We start from the raw sequence: 14,338 nt of genomic DNA, 5'->3' as shown, positions 1-14,338 counted from the left end.
AATTCTCGTTACTTTTTTAACACACTGTATGTGATTGTGTCTTTTTTGATTCATTATACCATCTTCCTACAAAGTAGCCGCATTAGAATTACAATATTATGCAGTATTTCATCTAAAATTTTTTTGAAATTACGAAAATTGCTCAAAATCTCTTTCAATCTAAATTTTGATTACAATGCTAAGGAAAATAAGTCTGCAGAATTGCAAAAGGTGGATGAAATGCTAGTAACTAAACGTACAGTGTACCCGACAACCAAATTCATTGCACTCCCAATTTTATGTTGCACTTGTTTTTTCCAGTTTGTTGTTGCTCTTGCTTCTGTTTACTGCGACAAAGCGAAGTTGCTTGTTGGCAATGGCCAGAGGTGATTGCTGCCGCCTTTGTCGGTAGTTACTAGTGGAATTTAGTTTCTTTCTACTTTTTTTAAAGTCTCTTTTTTTGAGCGTTACGTTTGCTGTCTTTGTTATGTCATTTATTTTGAATAAATAAAGGCATACAACAATCGTGACAACAATAGAAACAAGAACAACCACAAAAATATAATAATCTCCGTTCGTTGCATTGTCATTGTGGCAAAATGACAGTCGCGAAACTTGTTACGCTTCGCTGGTATGTAGAGAAAAGGTAAATAGCTGGGAGGGTGTACAGTGGGTCATTGTGGTTGTAGTATGGATGGACGAAGATTCAACTATTAAAGACTAAATCTTTTAATATGCAGTGTGTATATCAGTATCTCCATAAAATTTGGTTTATTTGCCTTACCCAGAATGCACAAGGAATGTCGCTATTCAAAAACGTGAAAATCGGCTTACATTTCAAGCGTGCAACTCTGTTTCTGGGGATAAATTAAACACAATTAACAGCTGATAGCTAAGAGGACGTATCGAAAATGTTTCATTCCTAATAAAGAAATAATTTTTGTTGTTATCAAGACATCACACAGAGTTCTTCAATGGATAAATACTGGGGCCCCAGATATTGGGTACAAACAATACAGCTATTCCATTCACTTTTAATCTTTTGTCTTCTAACGTTTGACCATTGAACATGAATGAAAAGATCTAACACTATTGTAATTCATATCTGAGGACATGAAGTAGTGTCAGAACTTTTAAAGAACTAGTACCTCTCTGGTCGAAAATACCACCAATAACAGTTTCCATTAGTTTAATTAATGTGACAATGATCGCGTATGAGATTTGTACTCTCTTCATCGCGCTCCTTCAGATCCATGTACTCAGTATAGAAGCTCTCGGTGTGCTGCATATAACCAGCGAGCACATCCTGATATTCCTGCCAGAGGCGTTCGAGTTTTGTTTCACCACTTTGAGTGACATTTTCAATGTAGAGTTGCATCTGTGCGAAAGAGAGAGAGAAAGAGAGAGAGAGAGAGGGATGTGAAGATAGTGGGGATGAGTAGACATCATACGAAAAAAAGTGATGAATCTTGGATTTATGCATGGGAGCCGGAAACAAGTAATCACCATGTATGAGTCGTTTTATGACGCGCTTAATCCAACAAAGTTGTTCGCACCTCAAAATAACTGATTGCCTGCATTTTCATAAAATCTGGCTATGTCGCAACTGCACCACTAGAAAAACTTAAAGTATTCCATCTGAGTCATGTGCAACCATTTATGTGCAAGAAGTTTTCGAAGAATCAAAAAAACCAACCGCTGAATTCGAACCATATTTGACCATGACAACGCCAATTCTCAAATATCGGCTCACTCAAAAGAGTTTTTGAGCCCTGAAAAGATCGGAATAATGGGTTCTTTATCTTACAGCCCTGATTTGGCACCTAGTGATTAATTTTTATTCCCTACCATCGAAAATAAAATGGCAGGTCAATGATTTCCAACGTCTGAGGAAAGTGCAGAGTGTCTTCGTCATACAGAACAGTATCTGAAGCAGCGGTGTTAGTTATCAGCGGAACCATCCCTATAGATATTCTAGCACAAGAGCGTAAACGGAGATGGGAGGCAAAAAACACAAGAATCCCAGTACCATACTTCTCCGATAATAGAGTTCAAACACTCACACCTTGGCAGGCAAGATGGAACTCTGAAAGGTATGGTAGATAGACAGCGAGGCTAATACCCGATCTAAAAAAGTGGATAGAAAGAAAGCACGGTGAGGTTAACTATTACCTCACACAGTTTTTGTCCGGACATGGGTCCTTTCGTAAGTATTTGTGGCGAATGGGAAAAGTGAGCCAACTAAACTGCATATATGGAGATACTGAGTATGATGATGCGAAACACACCTTCTTTAAATGCGAGAGGTGGAACGTAGAGAGATCAGGTCTGCAGCGAGCTATTGGTGTATTTACACCTGAAGAAATTATTGAGAAAATGATGATATTATCCGAAAAAAGAAGCGCGAAATGGAAAGCTATGCTGAAGAGCATTGAGCATAGGCTTCTCAAAACAGGCGACCCTGGACGCAGGGTGAGTAAGTAAGTGTCCTTCTTAGGACGCCGTCTTGGCCCTCTACCTCGAAGCAATGCGGAAGCAGTCCCGGGGTGGAGGGAAAAATCCAAGAGAAGAGGAGGGATATTTTTAGTGGAATCACCACACACGTAGTAGCGACGGTTACTATATAGTGCGAAGGCATTTTTAACCCAACCTCACCGCCAAAAAAAAAAAAAAAAAAAAAAAAAAGAACGTCTGAGGAAACTGTTGAAACCATCAAACAGCTCGTTTTGGAGGTATCTACTTCTGAACTTCTGAGTGGCAAAAGTACTTTGGAAATTAGGAGATATTTATAAAAAACTATAAAGCCATTTTCACTTTTATTTTACTATAAAAATATAGGGGAAACCCTCGTAAAAGCGAAACAGCGGCAACGCAGCACCCGCACAATTGAATACGAAAAATTTACATATAATGACGTAGATTATTTTCGCTATTCACACAAAAGTAAATTTCTCACACGACTGTTCGTATGCCAACACATAAGGGTGGTCTGTACTTTGACAATACTAGGCATTTAAATTTCTTCACTTTTTAACTGATGAATAAAAATACAAATAATTTTTTGATTATGCAAAATGGCAAAACAAATGTTTATGAAAGTAGAGATAAGGTGAAGCAATAATAACAATCTGTCAATAAAATGTAATAACTGGGTCCGAGCTTCTCTCAAATTTGCTTATGAGGATATCTTCAGCTTTATATTACCTCTGAATGAAAGTTGGTTTTTGTGAATTTGCATTACCCTTCTAAGGACGGCCACCATTTAACAAATAATCTACAACATTTTCATGATTTATCACTAAAGTGTTGGTCTGAAAGACGAGGCCTTTTAATAGTTTTAGATAGACTTTTCCCGATTTGTGTTGACATTTATGAAACTTGATCTACAGGCTTAGCAAAACACAGTATTTGAAGAAAATCAAAAGATTCTTGGGTGTATTAAAGCATAAATTTAAATGAGGACAATAATAACCGATGGTTATCCCATTGAAAGTCCTTAAAAAAGTTCAAATTATTTTTAACAAATTTCCCATGAATTTATAGTGTGCCGAATTTCTTTTTATTTCGATTTTTAAATATACTCTTTTTTAATACTTTCAACGAAAAAATGGAGTATTAGATGTACGAAATATCTAATGATTTGGCCACAAAATTTGTTTTTATTTATAGATAATGTTTTATGCTTAGATATCATTAAAATCCCTCGTAGAATGTTGCTTCCTTTTTCAAACTATTTCTAAGCTAAGTAAAATACTACAACATGAGTATATAAGCTTTAATTCGGAGATATTTTTAAATAGAGTTGCCATTATATTTCAATATAATTATTATAAATTTCAATATATGTAACTATAATAGTTTTAGATTCTTTCCACTTTTCGGCTGAAAGCTTTACTTAAAATCTTACTAGGGTTTCAAAATAATAATTATATATATATATTATATATATAAAGTTTTTGTTGGAAAAATCCTAAACTAGTTACATATATTGAAATTTATGATAATTATAATATATTGAAATATACCATATAAAAGTAAACGTTTTGTTTAGCTCTGCTAATACGAGTATTATGAGAGTATGAGACCTACATTATATACATTTATAACATTCGTACTCCCAAAAAATAGGTAAAATGCGTTATGAGCATTATGTCAACAATGAATTAGCATTCAATTTCCGGCTTAGTGGTTTTAATTTCGAAATATGGATAAGTAATTTTGGAATAAAATCATATTAAATGATAAGTAAAACTGATTACAGCTAGTGAATAAAATTGAAATTGTGACTGACTTTATTTGGGCTACATGCGTATGCGAGCATGAGCATATGCTTAGATGTACATTTATAAAGGGTTTTCCAATAAGAGGTGTTATTTTGATAAAAGATCACTGGTTTCGTTGCTTGTGTGGTACGTAGCGCCGTCTTGTTGAAAATATCAATACTATGTAATTCCGGCCTTAAAAAATCGTTAATCATCTGTCGATAGCGCAATCCATTCACCTTAACTGTTGCTCCAGCTTCATTTTTGAAAAAGTAAGATCTAGTGGCCCCGCCGGACCATAAACCGCACCAAACAGTCACACGTTGAGGATAGAGAGGCTTTTCAACAATAGCTCTTGGATTTTCTGAGCCCCAGATCCGAGGTGGATATGGGCCTTATCACTCAAGATGATTTTTCGATGAAATTCCGGATCATTTTCATGCATTTCAACGACCCAATCAGCAAAGACACGATGTTGTTGATGATCGGCCGGCTTGAGTTCTTGCGTTAACTGGACTTTATAAGCCCAAATCTTTATCCAAAATACGGTGTAATGACGTTTGTGGAATGCCTAATTCCAAAGAACGACGAGGAATGGACAAACCTGGTTTTTCTTCAACACTTTCGTCTACAACAGCAATATTTTCGGCTGTTCTTAAGCGACGTGCACGGGTTTTATTCTGTACATCACTAATTTGTCGCAACAGCTCGAATTTTTGCACGAATTTCTGTATTGCGGTCCGACAAGGTGCTTCACGATGACCCAGAAATGTTCGAGTTTTACGAACCGTCTCTGCCAAATTTTCACCATTTTTATAGTGAATTTTAATAATTTCAATGCGTTGTTTAAGCGTGAATCGTTCCATTTTTATTAATGGCGTAGTTTCTACTTGTCAAATATCAAAAAAATGACAGCTTCAAAAGTCGCATCAATCGAAATAGCGGGCTATTCAAAATAACACCTGTTATTGGAAAACCCTTTTTTGCATTTTTGTACTCATACAGGGAGGTTCACACCTAAGTATTTATTTGAATAAAATTTTGCTTTGGCAGGACAGCGCTTTCCTATTTGCACGAATATCGTTTCGCTATTGATTATAATTACTAAACAGTTTCCGTCCCGGACTGTGGAAAGTCTTGCACAAAGATCGTACAATAATCGCTTATAAAATTTATTTCTAAAAACTAAAAAATTCATTAAAATTCAGAAACGGAAATTTCATTTTTTTACATTTTATTTTACTACAAACAAAAAACTTGGACTATCCTTTACTTATTAAAGTATTTACTTACATAATACATAATGTTGCAGCTGGTTGCATAGCGGTAGTTGGCGGGAATCGTCACTTTGAAGCGCCGGGTGGCCGCAATAACAGCCAAAAATCAGCCAGACGGCGCCGTGGCCAGACGATGACATTCGAAATAATTTCGTCCAAAATTTTGCCAATTTTTGTTTGCGTTTTGCAAATCTCTCCGCATTGCAATTGTTTATTTCTGTAGTTCTGTTGTTTTACTGATTTTTGACAAATGGCTTTCATCATTTGACATGAATATTCAATGAAGAGCACGCTCCAGCAGGGAACAGCAATCCAGCAAAATTTGTTGCTGCATAATATTGTTGTTATTGTTGACTTTTAGGGCTTCCAGCTGTCTGTTGTCGCTATCAGTGGCACTGCTTTTGCTGTTGCGCTGAAATTGATTTGTTGTCAGTAATTTTTGTTTTATAACTTTCAATGACACGGCATGTGAGCGACATTTTAGCCACAGCAACAGGGCAAGGATGTGAGACAATAATAGGCTCGCCAGACATAGTCGGAGCTCATAGATAAACAACCGCATTCGCATTCGCATTTACATTCGCACTCTGCTCCTCTGCAGCTCGGTACCTCAGTACCTAGCAGAATTAAATTTTTGATTCTAAATCACAACAATAAATGTCGTACAGCCACCTACCTAGCAACAAATATAACAAAAAACCACAAACGCTCCGCCTCACGACTCATTCATACGCAAATCTCTCACGTTTAATGGAAAATTTCGCAATTTCAATAAATCATCGCCACCAAATTTATGACAGCTCGCATTCAACTATATATCATCGAACGGATATAAAAGGATAACAACTTACTGATTGAATATATTATTATTATTTTTTATTGTGCACTGTCGCGCGACGATTTATGGCAATTTAAACATACACATAAATTACAACATATAACTTAAAAGCTAAGAAATTAATTATCCATTTCATCCGCCACAATTAATGTCATGCCAGTTAGAAAAGTAGCTTCCAAGCAAAAAAGGGAAGTGAAAAAGCAATTTTTTTATAGGCGCACGAATGACTCAATTTTCGCTAGTTTGGGTTTGCCGCGTAACAAACGCGCTGTCCGCACAGTGTTCGTGAAATTCGCTTCAATGCAAGCGGTGATGGGTCGCCGATAGCCGATGTTGCTACGAAAATTGCCGGATAATCGCCGCGCCTCGGTAGCGCTGTGACATTTCGATTGACGTTGGTCGCTGCTAGTTAGCCGCTGCACACGATCCACACGCATGCTGCTAGGTCGTTTTGCGAGATAGTCATTGATGTGAAGATTAGAACCATTGCTGATGTTCAAATTTATGAGGTACTCCTGGAGTTGAGTTTTGAGTTGGGCATTCTCGGCTTCGAGCGATTTCTTCTGTCGCTTCATGCAGACTACATCAACGCGTGCATTGTTGACACGACGCCAAAAGTTCTCCATCAACACCCAATTGACGAAGGTGTTCTGTATAGAAGAGATAAGAGCAGGGATAAACAAAAAAATATTTAATACAAAGCTTAAGAAGCTAGAAGCTATTTTAGAATGGATTTCTAAACTTTTGGTGTATAGATTTGTTCATCTTAGACAAATTTGGCCTAAAGGATGTTGAATACAGATTGTATGGATACAGACTGCGTGAAAAGAGGTCTAAAAGGATTGTTGAGCATTAAAAACTTAATTCAGAGAGAAATGTTCTTGCACATTCTCATATCCTTTGTTAGGTGTTTGGCCGAAATTCTCTTGCAATTTCTGAGGTGTGCCTTGACAAATGGAGAGATCTACAGCATTATGCCGCATCCGAAGGGCAGGTTATTATTTTATGAAATTTCTTCACAGTATAAATACTTTCGGAGGTTTGCCATTTCCAGCCGAGAAGCAACCGTCATCATAAAAAACCTTTTCTATCATTTGTGGTTTCATGCCGACGGTGGGGCTCAAACTCAGGCTCTCCTGAATGTTATCATGTACAAGCCCATGCATATACGGCGAAGTCCTGGAATATTATAGTTTTGCAAAAATGGTAGGCGAGCCCATTTGTTTTCAAAAGGAAGATAACTATGTTTTTTCCATTTCGTCGCCTCTTTGCAAGGGAAGCTCAAGGAAAGTTGAAAAACTTAGTATCCGTGATGAAACCTCACCAAGCCCACTAAAGCTTAAACTTCAAAATACCCTTCAAAATTTAGGTCCTTAACCGTATCTCGACCAAAATCGCAACAAACATAGAAGATATATCCGAGAAGTCCTGCTATTCGAGAGGTTGTGTTGCCTACTATTTGAAAGTGATATTTGACAGGAAAAGTCACGCATGCTCTACTCTAATCAATCTCTATACGTCCGTTGGCGCCCGAGAGCTAATATGTAAATGATGACCATAAATCTCGTCTAAAGATGACATTTTTCATAGAAACTCGAGGAATATAGTTCAATTACCTGCAGAAGAAAACGTCTTTCAGAACTTCATGAGTCATGAAAGGACGAAAGGTCGTAGAAGAAGTGAATCCGAAAAGTTTAAAGAGTCTATCTTTAAATGGCCGAAAAAATTATCTCATACTCTAATGAGATATTTCTGAGTAATAAGTCGAAAATATTGTTTGGTTGGAAATGTACTGGATTATTGCCTTAATGAATAGGGGAATCTGCATCGGCTGGAAATACCATGCCTGCCCACATCTGTATGCCAAATACTTACTTTGGTGCATAGATTGATCAAACTCTTCCTTGAGATGGTGAGTGGGCTAACGTTTTTCAGGTGAAAAAAGTTTTATTTTATTTTCAGAGAGCTAAGCAGTCCTAAGTATTTCCTCCAATCGAATGATTGCCGAGGATCGCTATAACATAATGCATTTCTCGAGATATTTTGAGGGATATTAGAAACTGTCCTCGAGCTAACAAGAAGTGGTTTATCAGCAATTTTACTGATAACGGAACAATTCTGTGATCTTATCTGGTTATCGTTTAAAGAGATTCCTCCATCAAGGACCCCTTATTAGTGGGCTATAAAAGATATTTGAAATCGCAGCACCTTTGTTTTTGAGGTACCCTTTCATTTATATCTTTAGCATCCCTAGTTTGAAATTAACTGGATAATGGGCATAATTATGGAAAAATGGGTATAATGATGTACAACTTTCCAGTCAAATGAAAACTATTTTGCATGTCTTGCAGAATTGATTTATTTCAGAGAGTTCAATAAAGTTTTCGGAGTGAAATTTGTAGAGAATTTGAAAAAAATATCGGAAGTTACATGAAAAATCCGTTTTCGGATTATTACTTTCCGCTTTTCACTTAAGATGCTTAGAGGCTTCTTCCTGATAAACGAAATATGAGAAAAGTATCAATTAATAAAACTCAATCTTAAAAATAAACTCACTTCTTCCAAATGCTTTGACGGATGTTCTGAACCCTTCAGCCCTTCCATTTCCTCAGGGCTCTGCGCCTCCTCGAACATCGGTTTCGTAAGTGGTGGCAAGCCCAAAGGCATCAGTTGCTCTCTTTCGGTTTCATATTTGCGACAAACGAATGCCAACTGCAACAGCGTCTCTCCCTCAGCGGCGATGCTTTTAAGTTGCTGTAAACCGGATAACACAGCTTTCAAATGCACTCACACTGAAGTGGCAAATACTACTTTGTACAATACATACCTTCAGCGTATTGTAGCTCACAACGCTCATCAGTTTGAAACGCTCTTCATCAGCCTTCTGTTCCGATTCGAATTCGGCTTTGGACTCCGTCATACGACGCTGCAGATCATCTCTCATCTTAATGAAATAAACTGTTTTCGTGTCATTTTGATCTGCAGTATCGGCATAGACGATTTTAAGATGGGCCAATTGATCGCTGGCACGTTCGATTTCGTGGCAATGATCGCGTATGAGATTTGTACTCTCTTCATCGCGCTCCTTCAGATCCATATACTCAGTGTAGAAGCTCTCGGTGTGCTGCATGTAACCAGCGAGCACATCCTGATATTCCTGCCAGAGGCGTTCGAGTTTTGTTTCACCACTTTGAGTGACATTTTCAATGTAGAGTTGCATCTGTGCGAAAGAGAGAGAGAAAGAGAGAGAGAGAGAGAGGGATGTGAAGATAGTGAGGATGAGTAGAATGCAAATTAATTTATTATGCACAATTATGTATGCATAAAAAAATCTGCTTCACGGCAATGATTTTCAGACAGCAGCACAATACAACGAGTATCTCTAAAAATGTCCATCGTAGTCACATTAACGATCGCATGCTGCTTTGATTGACAATCATCAAGTGAAATTGAGTGTATATTTTATATAATTCTGGCAAAATCGCTACTATAAATAGGCACACAAATGCTTGCATTTTGGTTCAAAGCAACAAGTTAGGCCATCATGTCGAAGCGATCGCTTGTCTTTAATTTTTGTTGTACTGGGATTTCAGTGCTACTCTTAGTCTCCATTTGCTACGCATTGAAGTGCCGCACCGACGATGGCCCCTCTGAGGTTGAACTAAAACGAATTACGCGCAGTTGTATGCGCAAGATCGGTGAGAATGCGCATTCAAGCAAAGGCGGCTCAAAGAGTTCTTCCAATAACCGACACTATGGACCATTGCACCAATCGAATTTCGGCGCGCAGTATAACAGCAATTCGAGCTACGATTATAATTATGATTATGAGGATGATGATAACGATCGCTATAATAGCAATAACAACAATTATAACAACAAATACAACAATAACAATTATAACTACAACAATGGGAATTACGAACGCGATCAAGGCAATCGGAATGCGCTGCAGCAACGCAATCGTGAACGTCAACAAAATAATCGCGGAGATAGCAACAGATCTGTATCATCAGCTTCATCAGCAGGTGGAAATAATAATGGGGGCCGCCATGAGAATGGAAATGGCAATGGTGGCAGTGGTGGAGGAAATGGCAGCGGTAGTGGTAGTGGTAACAGCCAAAGGAGTTATGGGCAGAGAAATTCAAACAGTAACAACAATAACAAAAGTTCCAACAACGACACTGCAGATGCCGCTTGCGTGGTGCATTGTTTCTTTGAGGAGATGAATATGGTGCGTGTGGGTAAGCAATTGGCGCAATTGATATTTTAAAGAAACCTACTTTGTGCTTACAGCTTAACTCCGACGACTATCCGGATCGGTATAAGGTACAATATGGGCTCACGCGCGATATGCGTGATCGTGAGCTACGCAATTTCTATACAGACACAATACAGGATTGCTTTCATTATTTGGAGTCACAGCGTCGACGTGACAAATGTCACTACTCACGTGATCTCATAAATTGTATGAGTGAATATGCGAAGGTGAATTGTGACGACTGGCAGGAATTTAATATGGTTTTTAATTAAATTATATATGTACACATATATGCAAGTGTGCATATGAACTATAACACAAGGACTTTTTGTGCACCTCAAAGCTATAAAAAGAATTTAGCAACTTAAAAAACTATCGTGTTTTGAATGATGAGGAAACTAACAGATAGAAATACACAGCCTTTATGCAAGTTGTGTGCTCAAAGTTAGGACCCACATCCGCATCCCCCTTTGGGTTTGCTCTCTGTGGTGTACATAGTATTTCATTATGTAGTAGTAACGTACCGGGATTATGTAGGTTACGGCAGGGGTGGGAGAAATTAGCATAGATTGAATATTTTGTGTGGAAAAATGTATTATATCCAAGTGCGGCAAAAACCAATCATTTTTAAATACAACAATAATAAACTGTAGACTAATAGGAAATCAATGTAGAGTAATATGAATATTAAATACAAACCAAAATTCGTTGCAATTAAAGGAACATTATAAAAAATTATAATAATTCTCTCTATAGTTGAATGATTTTAAAATACTTGCAGCTGTGCTACAGTGCGAACATACTTTTATTTCATGGAGAAAGATGTAAAACCATTAGCCGGCTCTTAGCGAATTTGATAGAATCAGTTCGGCTGACGTAGTAGGGGTAATGAATCGGTTTATTTGCGAAAAAAACTAAGAATATGTTAGTGATATACGAAAAATTGACACAATGTCATTTCGTTGGCGTCTGGACAACGACGGATTGGACGAGCGTGGGAATATAAATACATGTGAAATGATCATGCAGAACTCGGCTGGAGAATCCCTCCCGTTACGTGGTAGCCAAAATTCCCTTCGCAATTTTTTTTCACCATAGTTATTGGCCAAACCTAATAATTAATCATCCAAGCTTTTATTTAGCTTCTGTAAATTCGTTTGCTTCTATTGCTTCATATTTGTTTCTGAAAATACGACAATTTATTTGCGCGGAATAACTCGTTTAAAGTGATGTGCAGTGGTTTCTTATTATACCGGGCGTCTTGTGTTGGCCCTATGATTTTCAATTATGACTATGACTTTGAAGTTTTTAAGTTGAATAGACATATTTACTATTTAAGCCCGAAAAAAACTCACTATCGGCGTTTCAAAAGAAAAAAGGGCTGGATGTGATATTTGGCCAAATTGGTGAAATGAAAAATAAAATTGGTGACCACGAAAGTATTGCCCCTGCAAATCTTGCAAGTTGTGAAAATCATAAAAATGTTTTAGTTTCAGATTTCAATGTTTTATAAATATATGTATATCGCTAAATTAACCAAGCCAACTGTTGTCGCTGTTAAGATAAACAACAGTAAGTAAAGCACTGATCTCCCGAACTCTTCATTATCTCCTAGTGTGGCTATTGAAGTTGTCTCGCACTCTTCTTACATTGTTTTCAATGATGCACTCGTTGTAAGCGCTCCTACTACTGTAAGTAATGCTATTGCTAAAAAAACATCTTAGTGTTCCCCTGCTCAGGCTGAAAACACATCTACACGTTTCAAATTTTTAAGGAAGTTCGTTGAATTTTTGAAAATTTTGTGTAAAGTATGAATCTTAAAGTTATATGATTTTTGTTGTAGTATGAAAAATAAAAAAGTTAAATAAAAAATAAATAAATAGTCAAAACTTTGCAATATATCGAGCACCTTATGCAAATACAAATAGAAACATTGAAATTTTCTTTCCTACCTCACTCTTAAGATCATCTAAGTTTTGCAAGTGTCTTTCCTCACGTTCCATTGCTCGTTTATCACTTTCGTCTTCCAGCTGATATTTAACACATTCCAATTCGTCCACGGCGCATTGTCGTTTTTGTTGAAAATCAATCAAATCCTTTGCATATTCTTCTAGTACAGTAGTTTTATTTTGTTCATAAGACTGCTTGAAGAATTGCATACGTTGCTGCTGAAGACCTAGAAAGAAAGAATTTTGTAGTAAAAAATTAAAACATTACAATTTGAATGAAAATATTCTTTAAATAAATAAACACGTGCTAGCTAAGGCGGGAGGGCCTATTGTAATACCAACAGAGGGAGAGTTCTAACTTAGAACTTTCTTTAATTTTATGTAAGTTGCACTTAATAGAGCGAAAAATGTTGCGTATGTCCGCCGATTTTAGATCCGTTTTATTTCAAAGTAGTAGTTATGTAGGTAATTGTTTCACATTTTGGCTAGAGCGGGACAGTAACAGAAGTAATACTCTAGATTCTCCACTTCTTTATCATCGACTACCAAGGGTACTTTAGGACATTATCTTGCTATCTCGTCTACTCGGCGCACTTGTCGAGGAAGCTATTATATTTTGTGTATGCCTTTACATTTAAATTTATCCTACCAATCATTTTATTAACAATTTCCATATGCGATTGCTGCAGTGTCGAATACATATCCTCAGCTATATCTATATCGTTCAGTAGCCGCTTAATAATGTGATCTTTGCGATCGAGCTGCTCTTGAAAGAATTTTTGCAGTTCCTCGATTTCTTTGCGCAGTTCTTGCACTTTCACTTGGCGAAGTATCGAACGCCATTCCTGATTGATTTTCGCCATATTTAGGCGACAGAAAGCCTCCTCACGTTTCAGCTTATTCTATGGAGTGTAAAAATAAAGTTTATTGGAAAATGGAGTAATAATTATGTGGGAAATTTTTCACTTCACAGCACCTTCATGAAGAGTGACAGCAGTTGCACCTTGCGGCGTCTTGCCTCCTCCTCGATATCGGCGCGCATTTGCATATAACGCGCCCGTTCCTCCTCCGACATTTTGGCTAATTTGTTGGCTTTGCTCTTCTTGCCCATTTTGTTTTTTATTTAAATTTAGAAATTGTATTTATTTTATTAAAACTTTAAACCGTTATACAATTTGAGTTCAGCTGCGGTCAGCTAGTCTAGTCAGCTACGAGGTTGGTGATTGTTTATTTTGGCAAAACAAAAGGGCGCAATAATGCCATGGTGACATGAGTAAGTTGCTGTTGCTTGTAACGCAGCATTTTGAATGCTTTTATTATTTTTGCCGTTAAAAAGCACAGTTGTTATTATAGTTGGATGAGAAAAAATTCACAAGTTTTTATGATTTTTTGTGAAAATTTTGAAAAATTTTTAAGGATATAACATGCTTCAAAACACTTTTTAATTTTCTTCTTATTCATCATTTGTTACCCATATGTCATTATCATATATTATACTTTAAAGCCATTTAAAAAAAATAAAATAAATTACTTTAAAGCCATTTAAAAAAATTCTGTCGTGCTGTTAAAAACTCAAATACGCTGATTTACCAAAATTGGGTTCTAGTGTCGCACATATTCCGATTTACTTACGGGTGCAAAAACAGCTTCATTTTGTATGGGATGTAATATAATATATAGCAACAAGGGTGAGCAAAGCATTATTAGCATACATTGCTACATTAATATACAATACAAGAAAGCCGTTAAGTATTTGCTCTGAAATTATCTCA

At 36.9% G+C, this 14,338-nt stretch overlaps 2 protein-coding genes across 2 annotated transcripts; one reads left to right on the top strand and one right to left on the bottom strand.

Annotated features, from left to right (window-relative positions):
- Positions 1–1,168: 1,168 nt before the first annotated feature.
- On the bottom strand, positions 1,169–13,677 carry LOC129244204 (dynein regulatory complex subunit 2). The gene is made up of 7 exons (XM_054881817.1): positions 13,543–13,677; positions 13,216–13,468; positions 12,570–12,793; positions 9,184–9,576; positions 8,913–9,110; positions 6,578–7,006; positions 1,169–1,357 (listed from the first exon to the last, which is right to left on the bottom strand). Exons 1-7 carry the CDS (start codon positions 13,675–13,677, stop codon positions 1,169–1,171), a joined length of 1,821 nt encoding a protein of 606 aa, XP_054737792.1.
- On the top strand, positions 9,897–10,975 carry LOC129245006 (odorant-binding protein 59a). Its single transcript, XM_054882946.1, has 2 exons — positions 9,897–10,590; positions 10,653–10,975. Exons 1-2 carry the CDS (start codon positions 9,901–9,903, stop codon positions 10,887–10,889), a joined length of 927 nt encoding a protein of 308 aa, XP_054738921.1. The 5' UTR covers positions 9,897–9,900; the 3' UTR covers positions 10,890–10,975.
- Positions 13,678–14,338: the final 661 nt, after the last annotated feature.

The sequence above is a fragment of the Anastrepha obliqua genome, chromosome 4 (assembly GCF_027943255.1).
Source record: "Anastrepha obliqua isolate idAnaObli1 chromosome 4, idAnaObli1_1.0, whole genome shotgun sequence".
Taxonomy (NCBI): Eukaryota; Metazoa; Arthropoda; class Insecta; order Diptera; family Tephritidae; genus Anastrepha; species Anastrepha obliqua.
This window is presented reverse-complemented; position numbering and strand designations above follow the sequence as displayed.